The sequence below is a fragment of the Eretmochelys imbricata genome, chromosome 11 (genome assembly GCF_965152235.1).
Source record: "Eretmochelys imbricata isolate rEreImb1 chromosome 11, rEreImb1.hap1, whole genome shotgun sequence".
Classification (NCBI taxonomy): domain Eukaryota; kingdom Metazoa; phylum Chordata; order Testudines; family Cheloniidae; genus Eretmochelys; species Eretmochelys imbricata.
In genome coordinates, this window is record NC_135582.1 from 60505993 (window position 1) to 60524701 (window position 18709).

The following is an 18709-nucleotide window of genomic DNA, read 5'->3' on the forward strand; positions in this document are numbered from 1 at the left end:
CCATAGATAGTCTCTTGTTTCTTGGCAACAGGAATTGTCATGAGGAAAGAATCCTGGATACGCTCCTCTAGCTTCCCCAGGGAAGTGCAAAACCACTGTAAAAGAAAAGGAGTACTTGTGGCACCTTAGAGACTAACCAATTTATTTGAGCATGAGCTTTCGTGAGCTACAGCTCACTTCATTGGATGCATACCATGGAAACTGCAGCAGACTTTATATACATACAGAGAATATGAAACAATACCTCCTCCCACCCCACTGTCCTGCTGGTAATAGCTTATCTAAAGTGATCATCAAGTTGGGCCATTTCCTGCACAAATCCAGGTTCTCTCACCCCCCTCCCAAAAACCACACACACAAACTCACTATCCTGCTGGTAATAGCTCATCCAAAATGACCACTCTCCCTACAATGTGCATGATAATCAAGGTGGGCCATTTCCAGCACAAATCCAGGTTTTCTCACCCCCCCCACCCCCATACACACACAAACTCTCTCTCCTGCTGGTAATAGCTCATCCAAAGTGACAACTCTCTTCACAATGTGCATGATAATCAAGGTGGGCCATTTCCTGCACAAATCCAGGTTCTCTCACCCCCTCACCCCCCTCCAAAAACCACACACACAAACTCACTCTCCTGCTGGCAATAGCTCATCCAAACTGACCACTCTCCAAGTTTAAATCCAAGTTAAACCAGAACATCTTGGGGGGGGGGGTAGGAAAAAACAAGGGGAAATAGGCTACCTTGCATAATGACTTAGCCACTCCCAGTCTCTATTTAAGCCAAAATTAATAGTATCCAATTTGCAAATGAATTCCAATTCCAATGAGTTTGTGTGTGTATGGGGGTGGGGGGTGAGAAAACCTGGATTTGTGCTGTAAATGGCCCACCTTGATTATCATGCACATTGTAGGGAGAGTGGTCACTTTGGATGAGCTATTACCAGCAGGATAGTGAGTTTGTGTGTGTGGTTTTTGGGAGGGGGGTGAGGGGGTGAGAGAACCTGGATTTGTGCAGGAAATGGCCCAACTTGATTATCATGCACATTGTGTAGAGAGTTGTCACTTTGGATGGGCTATCACCAGCAGGAGAGTGAATTTGTGTGGGGGGGTGGAGGGTGAGAAAATCTGGATTTGTGCTGGAAATGGCCCAACTTCATGTTCACTTTAGATAAGCTATTACCAGCAGGACAGTGGGGTGGGAGGAGGTATTGTTTCATGATCTCTGTGTGTATATAAAGTCTGCTGCAATTTCCACGGTATGCATCCGATGAAGTGAGCTGTAGCTCACGAAAGCTCATGCTCAAATAAATTGGTTAGTCTCTAAGGTGCCACAAGTACTCCTTTTCTTTTTGCGAATACAGACTAACACGGCTGTTACTCTGAACACTGTAAAAGACTTCCCATTCAATGAATCGCACCTCTTCAATCAGGAGACGGATGAGTCCCTAAACTCCCTAAGGTCTCTGGGCATCTACACACCAGCACCTAAGAGGAAATTCTACTGCCCACCCCAATCATATAGTTACAGGGCTGCCGCAGCTATACCACCAAGATACCTATGAGCCTCTTCAAAAGCACCCTAAGGTCCATAGGCCACGTCAACTTATGTCAACTGCCCAGCCATCAGCGCAACACATCCAAACATCATGTAAACATTATTTCTGAGTGTCCTTAGAGAGCCGTTAACGGCTCCATACACCAATGCCCATTTACCCTATCCCATTCGGGGAGCCACCTCTGACTCCTCTGCCAGCATGGAAAGCCATAACAATGGACAAGTGGGTCCTAGATATTATCCAGAGCAGCTATATCATAGAGTTCATGGCATCTCGCCCTTCTCCTCGGTCCACACGCATGAAACACGTACTCGACGACCTCCTCCAACTAGAGGTCAACTCCCTATTGCAGAGGGGAACTGTGGAGCTAATCTCAGACTCCTTTCAAGGAAGATGGTTCTCCTCGAGATACTTCCTAGTTCCCAAAAAGACTGGAGGGTGGAGACCGATATTAGGTCTCTGATGCCTCAATTGCTCGATTTTCCAAACCAAGATTTTGCGCGGTCACACTTGCAACAGCCATTCCCTCCTTAGAAAAAGGATGTGGTTGATGGCTCTTGATATGCATATCATACCTACTTCCATATCAATATACACCCAACTCATGGAAGGTTCCTGAGGTTCAAGGTGGGGCCTTGGCATCTTCAATACAGGGTCCGATCCTACAGACTCACCACTGCCCCACGAGTATTCACAGCAGGATTCTCTGTAGTGGCAGCCCATCTTAGACATCAGGGTCCTTGTTTTCCTCTATCTAGACGACTGGCTGATAGCAGCACAGTCTAAAGAAGAGGCCCAGAAGGTGACATCGCAGCTGCTTCCACTCCTCTCCTTCCTAGGGGTTAATGTCAATGCTGAAAAATCAATTTTAAACCCTACGCAATCCTTAGAGTTCATAGAAGCTCACATAGACACAACCTCCGCCCGAGCTTATCTACCAAGGGAAAGATTCCAGACAATGAGGGAATTAATCACTTTGACTTTGGCCAAAACCTGACTATCTTGGGACATATGGCAGTCTGAACATAAATCACGCCATTCGCTTGCCTACACCTGCGCTGCCTTCAACTCTGGTTACATAGGTCTACTCCCCCATGCATCAATCCATGCACCCTCTGCTCCACCTGTCACCAGAAGTTCTTTCCTCACTCCGATGTTGGATGAACTCACTATGAATCTGCTCAGGGATGAGCTTCCTCCCATCCTCCCTCACCATGACCATCATAAGTGATGCATCCCTCATGGGCTGGGGTGCCCACATGGGCAAACACATGACACAAGATACCTGGACAGCATGAGAGTCCAGGATGCAGATAAATATATTGTAACTCTGGGCAGTATGCAGAGCTTGCCAGGCGTTCCTGCCAACCATCCAAAATCAACACGTTCCTGTCATATCAGATACCACCCCCACAGGCTTTTACATAAACAAACAAGAGGGGACAAGATCCAGAGCCTTGTGTGCGGAAGCTATCCACCTTTGGGAATGGTGAATCACACACCGTATTCTTTTGACAGCAGCCTATCTACCGGGCACCAGAACACAATTGCTAATGCTGTCAGCAGAAACTTTGCAACCTACCACAAATGGGAGTTGCTTGACTCTCTAATCGTGGACAGCTTTGGCCAGTGGGAAACCCCAGTGAGGGATCTTTCCTCATCCCACAACAATAACAAATGCACCCAATATTGTTCAAAGGGAGGATTTGGAACTCAATCACAGGGGGACGCCGAAGTCCTCAATCGGTCATACCAGATGAATGATGCCTCTCCCCCCGCTTTATCTCTTCTACAGCAGGTGGTCCACAAGATCAGATGGCAGAAGGCAACAGCCATGCTGATAGCCTCTTTTTCTTTGGGTGCTTGTTCATGTCAATTCCAATCAGGTTTCTCCATGGCATGCTGTGGTTCCCTGCGTTTAAAAGTTGAGGCCTGTGGTAAATGCATGCCCGAAAGTGAATTGCACACTTCATGCTTGTGGTGTCTAGGAGAGTCACCAGAAAGACCAGTGCAGGATCTGTCGCAGGTTTTGCCCTAGAACTTTGAGGACAGGGACCAGCATCTCAAAGTTCTGCTGATGGAGGTCATGCTTCGGCCCCAGTCAGACCCCGGATTGGGACACCCCGCGCCTAGCACCGTCTCCTTGGTGCAGAGCACCCCGGCACCATCTTCCCAGGATCTAGTGCCAAGAAAGGACTCCTTACAAGACTCTTGGCACCATCGTGGCTCCTCCCGCATGTAGTTGTCAGGTAGGCACTGTTCACAATTGCAGGTGCCTCAGAAGAAGAAGCCGGAGAAGAGCCACTCTCCCCTGACCAAAACTAAGAAGCCAGCCATGATGGGACCCCAGTCAGCCTACAGCATTTCAGCCACTTCACCCGCGAGGTTCAGATCGACTCCTGCAGTTAAGTCTGGACCCGCCCTGCTCACCGAGCCCTTGGAGTCAGCAGCTGCAGCTCGTGTCGACCCCGGAGGCATATGAGGTGGCACAGGACTTGTTGCGCCTCACAGTGTCGTTTTCCCCTCTCAGAAAGGATGAACAACTGGCACCAGCCTGCCCCATGCTCCAGTCAAGGGGGAAGTCAACCATGCTGCCCCAATGCTTGCCATCTCCACAGCACTTAAGCTCACTTAAGATGAGCTATGACCAGCAGGAGAGTGGGGGGCGGGGAGGGAGTAGTGATAATCAAGGTGGGCCATTTCCAGCAGTTAACACTCTCCTGTTGATAATAGCTCACCTTAAGTGATCACTCTCCTTACAGTGTGCATGATAAACACCCATTTTTTCATGTTCTGTGTGTATATAAATCTCCTCACTGTATTTTCCACTGAATGCATCCGATGAAGTGAGCTGTAGCTCACGAAAGCTTTATGCTCAAATAAATTGGTTAGTCTCTAAGTGCCACAAGTACTCCTTTTCTTTTTGCGAATACAGACTAACACGGCTGCTACTCTAAAACCTGTCATACTGGTATGTGAGAACTGGGAATATGTGCAGGTCTTCATAGAAAAATGAAAGCTAATATTTTAGTATTGTGGTGTTTTATCTGTGGAGTAGCTGACTCAACATTATATCAAGTAGATTCTCATACTTAGCCATGTTTCAGCTTTTACTTTTTTGTTAATAGTCCATATAGTAAACTTGATGTAGTAATTTAATTGAATATGTGAAGGGAATCTGAGACTCATATTCTTTCCTGTCAGATTGCAAAATTGCGTCAGCAGTTGCAGAGAAGTAAACACAGCAGCAGGCATCATCGGGATAAAGAAAGACAGTCTCCATTCCATGGTAACCATGCAGCCATTAATCAGTGTCAGGTAAGGCTATGCCACTTCTAAGGGCATTATGGGAGTTAACATAATGTTAACTCCTGTGTGTTCCAAGTAGTGATTATTAAAGAAAAAATACCACCACGTGTTCTGAAATACTTGATTACTGCTGAATGATGTATATCTGTGAAATGTATAGAACCTTTTTGTCTTGTGAGATCAAACTGATTTTCTTTAGCATGCTGAAGTGGGGTGTGTTTGTTTTTTCTCTAAATTTAAAAAAAAAAAATGCAAAGGGAGGTTGGTGAAGAATATACTAATTTACAATGTAATTTGTAAGGACTGATACAGATGGATGATATAGTTCAGTTCACTGAATTAGAAATCAATCAGTATGGATAAATTTAATCTAATTCTGTGAAATAATCTTTCAGGTAAAGTGATGTGTCTAGGTTATGAATTTGCATATAGAAAACTGAATAGAACCAGCCTGGTGGTGTAAGTGGTAGCGTCTTGAGAGTGAAGTTTAGTTTCTTCTTGACTCTTTTTTTAGCACTGGACAGTCCTGGGCTGAGTGCTGTAGAGGGATCCCAGTTGTCCATCAGGTAGACATGAAAGGATTAGGAGTTGACACTGACTTCCTTTGAAAGGAGTCCCCTTCAGTTATCTTTGGAAAGATGGTAGCTTATGAGTGACTCAGGGAAGAATAGTGAATTTCCAGACACAAACTGCAGAGGAAGGATGATAAGAATATATTTACAAAGCATATAATTTTTCCTCTAGTACTGTAGAGGGTATGAAAATATCAATTCAAAAGTTCTTTACTACTTCTGTGTCACTAAATTCATCCTTGTGTTTAGGATGAAGGGAGTAGCATAGATGTCTTCCCGATAGGTGCATGTTCTTGTTTCTTATCACACTGATGAATTCCTAGCATGATTTCTCAAAAAAAGTTCTTGAAATTTTCCTGTTAGTTTCAGAGATGCATGACCAGCTCAAGAAGTTGTTGGAGTTGCAGATCATGATCTCTGCGCATCTTAGATTTTCAAATCGGTTCCATTTTGTGTCTAGCAATGGGAATATGACAAAGAAGTTCTCCTTCATGGTCATGTTAATTGTTCCTAACAGAGAGTTTCCTCTGGCGGGTTTCCCCCAGGATGCCATCTGGAACCAGGGTACCATTGAGCCCCCATGACCCACCAGCCTGGGCTTCCCCTCACACTGTGCTGCTGTAATAAGTTGCCAAGCTCTCCAAACTTGCTCTTTCACCAGCATACACACAGGTAGGGACACACTCAGCTGCAGTACTTACAGGCTGCTGTGATCAGCTCTGCATGGGGAGGCTACAGCTAAGGAACTGCCCAGGTGTTCAAGAGCATTTCCCCCTCTGGAGTGTAAACCCAAAATTATATGGTCTTGTGCTGCACAGAGATCTGTACAGTGTAAGCGCATGGAATTCACCCCCTCCCTCAATGTGGAGAGAGAATATACAACAGCTTTTTGCCCCAAGTTATAACTCCCACGAACTGGTTTGTGATGAAGCAAAAGCAAATTTATTAACTACCAAAGTTAGATTTTAAGTGATTATAAGGGGTAGCAAACAGATCAAAGCAGGTTACCTAGCAAATAAATAAAAACGCAATCTGAGCTTAATATAATAAATAGATTGAATATAAGTAGCAAATTCTCACCCTAAATGAGGATTTAAGATGGCGGCAGAGACTTTTAAGGGGCCAGCTGCCTTTGCTTCAGCTTAAAACTCCAGGTGTTCCTTTCACACCCTAGAAATCCCTCTAGCCTGAGTCCAGCAGTTCCCCCCAGTTCAGTCTTTGTTCCTCAGGTGTTTTCAAGAGTCTCCTTTGGGCACAGAGTCAGTGAAGAACCACGATGAGGTCACTCCCCTGCCTTAAATAGCTTTTGATATGGTGGGAACCCTTTGTCTCCAAGCTTGGTTCTGATGCCTTTCAGTGGAAAAACACGGTATTCCATGATGGAGTGCAGTACCAGGTGATCTGGTCACACACCCCGGTAGTGTCATAGCAGCCATGACTTGGAGGCTGTTTGTAGCCTCCACAGGAAGGCTCCCCAGTGGAAGATTAGCTTCTTCTAAGACCTGTTGTTCTCCCTAATGGTCCATTGACTTGAATTGGCCCTTCCCAGCCAGCCATCTAGACTGACAGTCTTTTGTCTAGTGGGCGTTCCCCGGGTGTAAACACATATGTAATAGATACATAGACAATATTCCTAACTTAAGATACCAAAATGATACATGCATATAAGTAGGATAATCATATTCAGTAAATCATAACCTTTTCAGTGATATCTTATATGATCTGTCTTGCATAAAATACATCATAATTATGCCATTCTCGTATCCTGTTACTATGAAGATTATGAGGTATGGTGTCACGTTTCCTTTCTAATCTAACGAATTGTAAGCAGGACCAGTTATGCCAATCATCCGGGAGAGGCCTCTGGCTCCTTCCCTTGCAGATTTTTGCTGATCTTATTCTTTTCAGACTTTGTGCCCTTTTTTTAAGAAAAGCACAATCCTAGTTCAAAACTATTAACTCGCTTGTATGTTTTTACCCTTAATGGGTAGAGCTTGGAGATTTTTTTTCTTGCTTTTCATTGCACTAAGCTTTCTTCCATCCCCCTCCACTTCTTCGCCCTGCCATTTGGAGTAGCACCTATCCTCTGAGTTCTCTCCAAAATTGACAGTAGAACTGAATTTGAACCCTTTCAGGAATTGAAGGGTGAGCATTATCTAGATGACTGCTGATTTGTACCCTTTCTCTAAAACTGGTTGTCAAAATAGTTTCCCAATCTCAATGGACACTTCAGAGTTTTGGTGTCCTGATTAAACTAGGACAAAAGCTCTTTGCAATAATCACAATAAATGACCCATGTGGAAATGAGCCTTAGTTTTTGGGGTGGGGGGTGGCAGTGGAAGCTGTGAATTTAACTAGTTTCATATCACTGCAAGATTCAAGAAGCCTTATAGGTACTAAGATTTGTCTCTTGCAAAGAAATGTTCCCAGCAATTGGTGTCTGGAAGAAAAAAAAAAGTGCCTGTTCAAAAGTCTACTCCAGTAATAGTAAATCAGTGTCCAAATATGTTAAGGGTTCTGAGAAGAGCACTCTGTTTTAGATATTTGTAAAGAAATCAATTGAGTGTCTCAATAGTTTCTCTAAACATTACATTTTATAAAGCTCTCTTTGTAGGAGGGTGTTAAAGGTGACTGTTAAATGCCCAATAATTTTTTTGTAGTACTTGGAGGATCCTATGCATTTGGGGTGTTAAATTATCTGATCTTGATTTATTTTTAATCTAAGAGACTTAGTATGTTAGTCTAGATTCCTACCCATTGTTCTGCTAAGGGTGCTGACTGATTAATATTTTTAATTGAAAAAATCAGCAGAGGATTGTGAGCTAATGATTTGCATTTGCACAGAAAACAACAGTTCTTCTTCGAGTGCTTGTTCACTTTGATTCCAATCAGGTATACGCACGCTGAGTGGACAGTCATCGGAAAGTTTCCCCTTAGCAGCTCCAATCAGGTCGTCTGTTGAGCCCCCTGGAGTGGCACCTTCATGTGGCTCAATATATGACCCTGCCGACGCAACCCCCCCCTTCAGTTCCTTCTTACCATCCATGATGACCGTTGGAACAATGCTCACTTGCTCAGCAAGTGCTCCTTTAGTGTTCTTCTGTTAAGTCATTTAAGTTCATAGTTAGTTTGGTAAATAGATAGTAGGTTGGGAACGGGGTCTTTCCCCAATCCCTAGCCCCACCCCCCCTTGGGCTCGGGCATGCCGCGAGCCCAAGGCTTTAAGCCCTGCAGTACTAGCAATAAGCCTATACCCCTCAGTGACTCCCATGACTCTTAAATGAGGGGAAGTGCACCAAATGGGGAAGTGCAAAATCTGCAGGGCTTTTCGGTCAAGGACCAAGAAGGAGCGTGATTTCCGCCTTCAGTAACTTTTAATGGAATCTGCTCTTCCCCATGGCCCCATCAACATTGGTACACCACGCTGCTGGAGCTGTCAGTGGACACCCCAGTCATGCTACCACTCTATCCCAATCTAATCACTAAAGACCATGGTCACTTTCAACACCTTCTTGTATCTGTTGTTCTTCAAGATGTGGTGTTCACGTCCATTCCAATTCCCAGCCTCCTTCCCCTGTGTCAGAGTAGCCGGCAAGAAGGAACTGAAGGAGGGTAGGGTCGCCAGGGTCATATATTGAGCTCCATGAAGGTGCCACTCCAAGGGGCTCCACAGCCAACCCAATGGGAGCTGCTAAGGAAAAACTTTCCTATGACGGTGCACGCAGCGCGTGCACGCCTGACTGGAATGGACGTGAACAACACATCTCTAAGAACAGTTACGAGAAGGTAAGTAACCGTTTTTTCTAGTTGTACCATCTCCATGTGCTGGAATGGAGGACCTGTACCAGTGTATCCGAATATATGTGCCAGGAACTCTAAAACAAAACTATTGGAAAAAATGTTTCCACCTTTTTGCTTCATGATTGCAGCTGCTCTTGCTTGTAGTTGCTTTCCCAGCAGAAACAGAGGTGGGAAACTGACCAAGGTTATGTCGTATGTTTCACATTGCTTCCATTTACCTTGGTCCTGGATTAAGTGCTATGAACAATAATAGCAGCTCACACTTGCTTTTGCTTGAGAGAATTTTAAAAAAGACAGAAGGGGGGGATAGGTAAAGAAACCTGGTATTTGTGAAATCCATTACCCAAAATGAATTCCTGTAGAAAATTTCTCTTTATCCTGAAGAGAGAGTTATTCAGATTGAGAAATTCCCATCTAGCAACCTTCTGAAACTTTTGAATGTTGGAAATACATATTTTGCTTTTGTTTGTGACTTTGTCATATCACTTCTACAAGATTAGCGTTGTAAGTTCCTAGAACTTTGGGCCAATACTAAGACACATCCAAGAATTATCCTTCCATCAAATAGTTCCAAGTAAACTGTGTGGCCAGTTATAACACTGTGAACAGTAATAAAAAAAAAAAAAAAAAAAAAATTCAGACCATTTGTAGTTTATTTTGTGGGGTTTTTTTAATTGTTTTGAAGTTCAGCAGATTTATTGGAAACATCAAAGGCTAGTCTTTACTCAGGCTTTGGAGTTAAACTAAAATCATTTTCATTACTCTGCTGTGGAGACTTTAACATATAATGAATTGTGCAACTGGGGTACAGATCATAGGAATGTCACCTCCTTAGAATGAGTAAAGTGGCCTTAATTTCATTTGGTGGGTGAAGGAGAGAGAGTGTAAAAAGTGCTCACAATATATAGTTGTTTTTAGACTAAGTTTTTTCACAGGAGTTTTTATTTTTCTCTTTGGAAACTTTGAGCTTGAATATAATTTAAAGAACTTCTTTTTGTACTTTGTATCCCACTAATAGTGCATGCACAATTTTTAAAAATAGGTATTCGGTTGTTGGCTTAGAAATTCCTTTCTGTAAATATTACAGGCTTTTAGTGGGTGACTGTTTGATCTGTAAGTTCTTGGTTTCCTTTGGGAATTATTAGGACTGAATCAGAAACATCTCTCTGCTGTTGGGTTTCTCTAACAGCTTCTGACTAGTATTCATGGATACTCTCTTTTAGAAGTACAAAAAGTATACTCTTGCTGCTTGTATTCAGCATCTGAATTTCTTTTGCTGTTTACCTTGTTTACACTCTGAGAATCCAAACATTTTAAGAAAAATCATGAAACTAGTCATTACAGGAAATGTGAATCTGGCAGAATAGTGGTGTTCATTTTTATTTTGAAATAGAATTAAATATAGAAGATATTATACACCATAATGAAAAGTGAAAACATTTTTTCTAGAGGCTTAACCTTATAAGCAACCATAAAAATAAAAGGAAGACAATTCATCCAACTTTATTTTGGAGTCCTGTTGGCTGAAATTTCTCTCCCAGTTTCCTCCTTACCCTTCTAATCAAAACCTTGAGTAACTTTAAGAATATCTATATGGAAGATATTTGTTAATATTTATTTCTGTAAATTCACTTTTTAGCTTGTTTTCACAGGTATATGATGTAATCCATATATTCATTCATGAAAGAAGGGAAGTGCCGTTTAAATAAAACTTTGTTTAAACGTTTTTGTCTAGCAGTTATAAAAGAAATTAGACATACACCATTTGGGTTGACTTTCAGTGCAAATCATGTTGAAAGAAACTACAGAACAGTGGTGACTTTATTTTGTAATTGTTAATCTACTATATTCATCACAGCTATATGAACATAGGTATAGTAGAGTTATGTTAACCTATTGCCCCTGCAAAAAGTAGTGAATACTGCCCTCAACAAATGACCCCAAAATACAATTAATGTTGCCCCAATAAATGCAGACCTCCCCCCAAAGTAATAAAGGTAGTAGTGTCGTGTCTCTCCCCCCCTCCGCGCCCCCCCCCCCAGTAACTTAATGTAAGCTGCACCTTATCTTTGCAGGTGTCAGTTGCTGCTGCTTCTGTACCCCTCCCACCTTTCCCTCAAAGAACCACAGAGAGGTTTCTAAGGCAGGGATCATGCAGTTCTGGAGCAGCTAGATGTTTTTGTGGCAGTAAGGGAACGGAAGGAGATGAGTGGAACCACTACATTTTTTTTTTTCCAAGGTGAGAAAGGAAAGAGTAGACCCAGCGCCCTGAACTACTGCTAGTTTCAACTCTTCCTTTGTGTGAAAAGAGCAACAGCAGTTCCCACGCTCTTAAATCCCCACACTATCCCCCATTCCTTTGATGGTTAATTTCAGTGGGTATTTTCTTCTATTTTAGTTCTTCTGATCGTGGCATAAGTGAGTCTAAAACTTTAATATTAGCTTGAATTTCAAAATAGTTTTTATTATTTGGCTTTTAGAATTACATTTAATGAAACTGAATTCTTTTTTTGCATTTGCTGTGTTGAAGGCTGTTGCAATTTTATCACTCTTGGTGAATGAGTCTGGTCCAAGAATCTGGTTATAGTAATACTTTCCCTTTAGCTACTCTGTGAACTCCTTAATTGCTTTGCAGCATAATGGGCAAAGCTACAGTCTTCAAGTAGCAGATTTCATTCCTTACCAAGAAAAAGTTTGCTTTTGCTGTCATTTTAGGAAATATAATGAGACTTGCATTTAAGAGCAGTGCTTTGTCTAAACATCCTTAATTTTTGAGTTTTTATAATTTAATATTTATGTTATCATATGGGTTGTACTCCCTCGAGAACGGTAAGATCTTTAGGGGAAGGACTCCTTTTTCGTATATTCTACCCATGAAGAAGTGCTGGTACATCTATAGGACACTCAACATTCCCAGACAAAAACAATATTAAGACAGAGGGAAGGTTGAGATCACATAGTAATTCATTTAAGATAAAATGCATTACAGGGGTGTAACAAAGCGGCCTTTGGTGGGATGCTACTGAGAGTATCAATCAGGACAAATTGCTTAGAGCAGAGCAGTTACAGCCCAAGCCTGGGGGTCCTTTACTACTAAGGCACACCAAACCAGTCAAACAGAGAGGACTTTGATTTTACCCCACTGGCTAACCAGAAGTCATAGAAGCAATTCCTTTAGACACTCCAGTTTCCCAGTATCACCACTAGCACTGCTCCTTATGGGGATGAATGGTTATGAAAACCAATACCCCAGTAAAAGAAAAAAGGTTCTCCCAATCCCAAAGGACCAAGCCCCAGACCCAGGTCAATATACCAGTCAGATCTTACCCACAAATCACGCTGTTGCCAATCCTTTAGAATCTAAAGGTTTATTCATAAAAAGAAAAAAATACAGATAACAGTTAAAATTGGTTAAATGGAATCAAATACATACAACAATTGCAAAGTTCTTAGTTCAGGCTTGTTTCAGGCTTGATTGGTTTAAATCAGCAGTAATCCCATCAAGTCTCTGGAGTACAAACATCCCGGCTTGGATAGGTTGTTCAGTTCTTTGTTTAGAGCTTCAGTTTCAAGCACAGTTCCTCCAGAGATCAGAAGCAGGATTGATGACCAAATGGAGGAGTTTCCACAGCCTTTTATATCCTCTGCCATGTGGAAGGAAACAATGTGGAAAATCACAGCAGCAAGATGGGGTTTGGAGTCACATGGGCAAGTCACATGTCCATGCATGACTCAGTTTGCAGGCGGTAGCTATTGCTCACATGCTACCTTGAATGTTCCCAGGAAGGCTCTTCAGTTGTAGATTGGAGTCTCCCAAGGTCCATTGTTAAGTGTTTCTTGATAGGACTATTCTGAGTAAGTGCCCAATGTCAAGAAGCTGACCAAATGCTTCACTACTTGGAATCAAACACTTCAAATACAAAAATGATACACATGTACAGACAGCATAATCATAGCCAGCAAATTACAACCTTTTCATAGACACCTTACTTGACCTCCTTTGTACAAGATTAGGTGCAGCTATAGGACCTTGATTGCAACAATGATTTATACAGACACAGTTCATGTCAATAATGCCACAAGAGGTATTGTAATTATCCTAAAACCAAATGATATATATCTAGAAGATTTAAGGTTATGCTTAAAGAAAATCTGAACATGTTAAGGTCTGGCAATGCATCCAAACAACCTTAACCTCTGCCCTGTAGTGACACCATGCAATAATCGTAGGGTTGACAGAGACATTTTAGAGTTAGTGGTGCCAGATTAGAAAGAACTGACTTTTGAAGACATTCCATTTTCTCCTCCAACCCAAAGTTATCATGTATTATTCTGAGGTATTCAGAAAACTACATGCTCCAGTACATACTGATGTCATTGGAAATGTGAATGAGGGAATCTGCTGCACAATCTGCAAGGCATTTGTTTCCAGTCCCAGTGGACTGTGAAGTGTAAAATAATAATCATAGTACAATTTCTTACCAGTTCAGCTCCATGGCCCTTAGCATGCCATAGTTTAAGAAACCTTCACTGGTTATATTGGTGGTAATGTTCTCTTCTGTGTATCGTTCCAGTGTATAACAGCTGACCATTCCAAAAGCCTACTTAGCAATATTTGCTTGGCAGGGCAAGTATATTTCACTGAAGCAGTTTAACACAATGGCAAGGTAGGATGATATACATAACCAGATAGATTTGTTTCTGGATTATTTAAGGACAACAGTTTCTCTGAGGCAGGGCTATGCTTTCGGAAAGCAAGAGTAATAGTGTAGTTAATATACTAGGAAATAGAAAAGGAGTACTTGTGGCACCTTAGAGACTAACCAATTTATTTGAGCATGAGCTTTCGTGAGCTAGAGCTCACTTCATCGGATGCATACCGTGGAAACTGCAGCAGACATTATATACACACAGAGATCATGAAACAATATCTCCTCCCACCCCACTGTCCTGCTGGTAATAGCTTATCTAAAGTGATCATCAAGTTGGGCCATTTCCAGCACAAATCCAGGTTTTCTCACCCTCCACCCCCCCACACACAAACTCACTCTCCTGCTGGTAATAGCCCATCCAAAGTGACAACTCTCTTCACAATGTGCATGATAATCAAGGTGGGCCATTTCCTGCACAAATCCAGGTTCCCTCACCCCCCCTCCAAAAACCACACAAACAAACTCACTATCCTGCTGGTAATAGCTCATCCAAAGTGACCACTCTCCCTACAATGTGCATGATAATCAAGGTGGGCCATTTCCAGCACAAATCCAGGTTTTCTCACCCCCCCACCCCCATACATACACAAACTCACTCTCCTGCTGGTAATAGCTCATCCAAAGTGACCACTCTCCCTACAATGTGCATGGTAATCAAGGTGGGCCACGTCCAGCACAAATCCAGGCTTTCTCACCCCCGCCCCCTTTTTTCCCGGGGACACACACACACAAACTCACTCTCCTGCTGGAAATAGCTCATCCAAACTGACCACTCTCCAAGTTTAAATCCAAGTTTAACCAGAACGTCGGGGGGGGGAGGGTAGGAAAAAACAAGGGGAAATAGGCTACCTTGCATAATGACTTAGCCACTCCCAGTCTCTATTTAAGCCTAAATTAATAGTATCCAATTTGCAAATGAATTCCAATTCAGCAGTTTCTCGCTGGAGTCTGGATTTGAAGTTTTTTTCTTTTAAGATAGCGACCTTCATGTCTGTGATTGCGTGACCAGAGAGATTGAAGTGTTCTCCGACTGGTTTATGACTGTTATAATTCTTGACATCTGATTTGTGTCCATTTATTCTTTTACGTAGAGACTGTCCAGTTTGACCAATGTAAATGGCAGAGGGGCATTGCTGGCACATGATGGCATATATCACATTGGTGGATGTGCAGGTGAACGAGCCTCTGATAGTGTGGCTGATGTTATTAGGCCCTGTGATGGTGTCCCCTGAATAGATACGTGGGCACAGTTGACAACGGGCTTTGTTGCAAGGATAAGTTCCTGGGTTAGTGGTTCTGTTGTGTGGTATGTGGTTGTTGGTGAGTATTTGCTTCAGGTTGCGGGGCTGTCTGTAGGCAAGGACTGGCCTGTCTCCCAAGATTTGTGAGAGTGTTGGGTCATCCTTTAGGATAGGTTGTAGATCCTTAATAATGTGTTGGAGGGGTTTTAGTTGGGAGCTGAAGGTGATGGCTAGTGGCGTTCTGTTATTTTCTTCGTTAGGCCTGTCCTGTAGTAGGTGACTTCTGGGAACTCTTCTGGCTCTATCAATCTGTTTCTTCACTTCCACAGGTGGGTATTGTAGTTGTAAGAAAGCTTGACAGAGATCTTGTAGGTGTTTGTCTCTGTCTGAGGGGTTGGAGCAAATGCGGTTGTATCGCAGAGCTTGGCTGTAGACGATGGATCGTGTGGTGTGGTCAGGGTGAAAGCTGGAGGCATGTAGGTAGGAATAGCGGTCAGTAGGTTTCCGGTATAGGGTGGTGTTTGTGACCATTGTTTATTAGTGCTGTAGTGTCCAGGAAGTGGATCATCTCAGGCATTGGCACCCTGACAGCAGGATTGTCTGGCTATGTAGACTCCCTCCTCAGGCCCTACGCTACCAGCACTCCCAGCTACCTTCGAGACACCACTGACTTCCTGAGGAAACTTCAATCCATCGGTGATCTTCCTGATAACACCATCCTGGCCACTATGGATGTAGAAGCCCTCTACACCAACATTCCACATAAAGATGGACTACAAGCCGTCAAGAACACTATCCCCGATAATGTCACGGCTAACCTGGTGGCTGAACTTTGTGACTTTGTCCTTACCCATAACTATTTTACATTTGGGGACAATGTATACCTTCAGATCAGCGGCACTGCTATGGGTACCCGCATGGCCCCACAATATGCCAACATTTTTATGGCTGATTTAGAACAACGCTTCCTCAGCTCTCGTCCCCTAAAGCCCCTACTCTACTTGTGCTATATTGATGACATCATCATCATCTGGACCCATGGAAAAGAAGCCCTTGAGGAATTCCACCATGATTTCAACAACTTCCGTCCCACCATCAACCTCAGCCTGGTCCAGTCCACACAAGAGATCCACTTCCTGGACACTACAGTGCTAATAAACAATGGTCACATAAACACCACCCTATACCGGAAACCTACTGACCGCTATTCCTACCTACATGGATACTATTAATTTAGGCTTAAATAGAGACTGGGAGTGGCTAAGTCATTATGCAAGGTAGCCTATTTCCCCTTGTTTTTTCCTACCCTCCCTCCCCCCCCCCCCCCCCCCAGATGTTCTGGTTAAACTTGGAGAGTGGTCAGTTTGGATGAGCTATTGCCAGCAGGAGAGTGAGTTTGTGTGTGTGTGTGTGTGTGTGTGTGTGTCCGGGAAAAAAGCGGGGGGGTGAGAGCCTGGATTTGTGCTGGACATGGCCCACCTTGATTATCATGCACATTGTAGGGAGAGTGGTCACTTTGGATGAGCTATTACCAGCAGGATTGTGAGTTTGTATGTGTGGTTTTTGGAGGGGGGTGAGGGGATGAGAGAACCTGGATTTGTGCAGGAAATGGCCCACCTTGATTATCATGCATATTGTGAAGAGAGTTGTCACTTTGGATGGGCTATTACCAGCAGGAGAGTGAGTTTGTGTGGGGGGGGGTGGAGGGTGAGAAAACCTGGATTTGTGCTGGAAATGGCCCAACTTGATGATCACTTTAGATAAGCTATTACCAGCAGGACAGTGGGGTGGGAGGAGATATTGTTTCATGATCTCTGTGTGTATATAATGTCTGCTGCAGTTTCCACGGTATGCGTCTGATGAAGTGAGCTGTAGCTCACGAAAGCTCATGCTCAAATAAATTGGTTAGTCTCTAAGGTGCCACAAGTACTCCTTTTCTTTTTGCGAATACAGACTAACACGGCTGTTACTCTGATACTAGGAAATGTTACCACATATGTGTGTGTGTGTGTGTGTGTGTGTATATATAATGAGAGAGAGAGAACTCTCACACTGTCTGTTGAAACTTCTGCTCAGGAAATGCTTGTGGCTCATTGTTCATGTAAACAACAGAAATTCAGCATTCCCAGAACCACCAAACTTGGAAAAGACCTTTAACAGCACTCAGGCTTCAGCAGAACATGGGTGAAGTGCATGTGTGGTGGGAAAAGTGTGCAAGGAAAGTAAACATAAGCCAGCAGGAAAATGTGAAAAGTCACTGATGAAGCAGCCCTCCCAATTCTAACCAGGGAGAGAGCCAGAGCACCAGAATTAGCAAGTTTATATATAATACATCTGACCTGGTAACAGCTTTTATTAGTGCTATATCTTTTTCACCATAACTTCAGTGCCCAAATAGCCTTGGATTATCACCGTTTACAACAATGAGGACAAAGAGGACTACTAACACCAGAAAGACATTGTTTTTTAAAAAAAAAACCAAAAACCTATGACCATGCAGTAGTGTGGTCTCCTGAAGGCCATCACAGTGCTGCAAGAGAAAACACCACACATGACATGAGCAACATATTTTTTAAGTTGCCTGATCAAGTACTTCTGCCAAAGAAGCCTGTTCTCTCAGTGTAGATGGGGAATTCCTTTGGGTGGCAGTGTAGTCAGCACAGAGTTGTGCTGTCTCCAGTAGGTCTTTTGGGAACTTCCAGTATAAAGTTGGATGGGAAGTAGGTGAGTAGTGAGGCAATTGTTACGTTTATTTTAGTGATGCAAGAACAGAATGGGATTGGCTTTTTAGGTCCAGTGTTGATTTGGGTCACTACTTCAGCAAACCTTTGAATTTCTAGCTATTTTTAAACTTATTTTTCTAACATTAATTTTTACTCCTGATGAAGTGGGTAGCAGTGAAGGTGCTTGATGATCCGTCTTCCATTATTTGTTGTTTTGTCCTTTGGTTCTGCTGTTAATGTTGCAATACATTTTCACTTTGGTAAGATTTACAGACCATTTTGTGGTTTTTAGCTCAAATGTCTTCCCTCCCCTGTATTTTGTTCCTGTGAACACTGTTTTCTCTCCACAGTCCACTCCCTACCTATCTGTAAATCAAGCTAAGCTCATTGACATCAGTAAAGATTTGGCCCCCCATCTTTATTTTTCCCCAGCCTCAGACCTATCCTCGCTACTTTATCTTCTCTCCCAGTTCCCCCACATTCATGCTTGGGAAATTTGATGATCCAACTGACTTGTTTGTCTTTTACTTACTGAACTGCTTTCTTGATTTACTGCCTTGGATCAGACTGTCCCATTCCACCCTCCCCCCACACCCACCCCCCTTTACAAGGATCACTTACTTCGACCAGCAAAGAATATAAATGTAGAGAAGCATAATATACGCTTACTTGGAGGTATAGGATATTGGGGTCAAAGATTTTGGACATGTTTGGGAAAAACAGAAGTAATTCCTTGCACTGGCTTTCAGTTGTTTTTCCTCTTATGGAGAAGTCTAAATTTTTTCAAACAA

The 18709-nt window shown here is 42.9% G+C and overlaps 1 protein-coding gene across 1 annotated transcript in view; it reads left to right on the top strand.

The window, feature by feature from the left end:
* Nucleotides 1–18709, top strand: part of FAM117B (family with sequence similarity 117 member B) — a 92423-nt gene that overhangs the window by 46394 nt on the left and 27320 nt on the right. The window contains exon 4 of the mRNA XM_077829740.1: nt 4765–4878. Within this exon, the coding sequence (XP_077685866.1) occupies nt 4765–4878 (114 nt within the window). The remainder of the gene's footprint in view (nt 1–4764; nt 4879–18709) is intronic.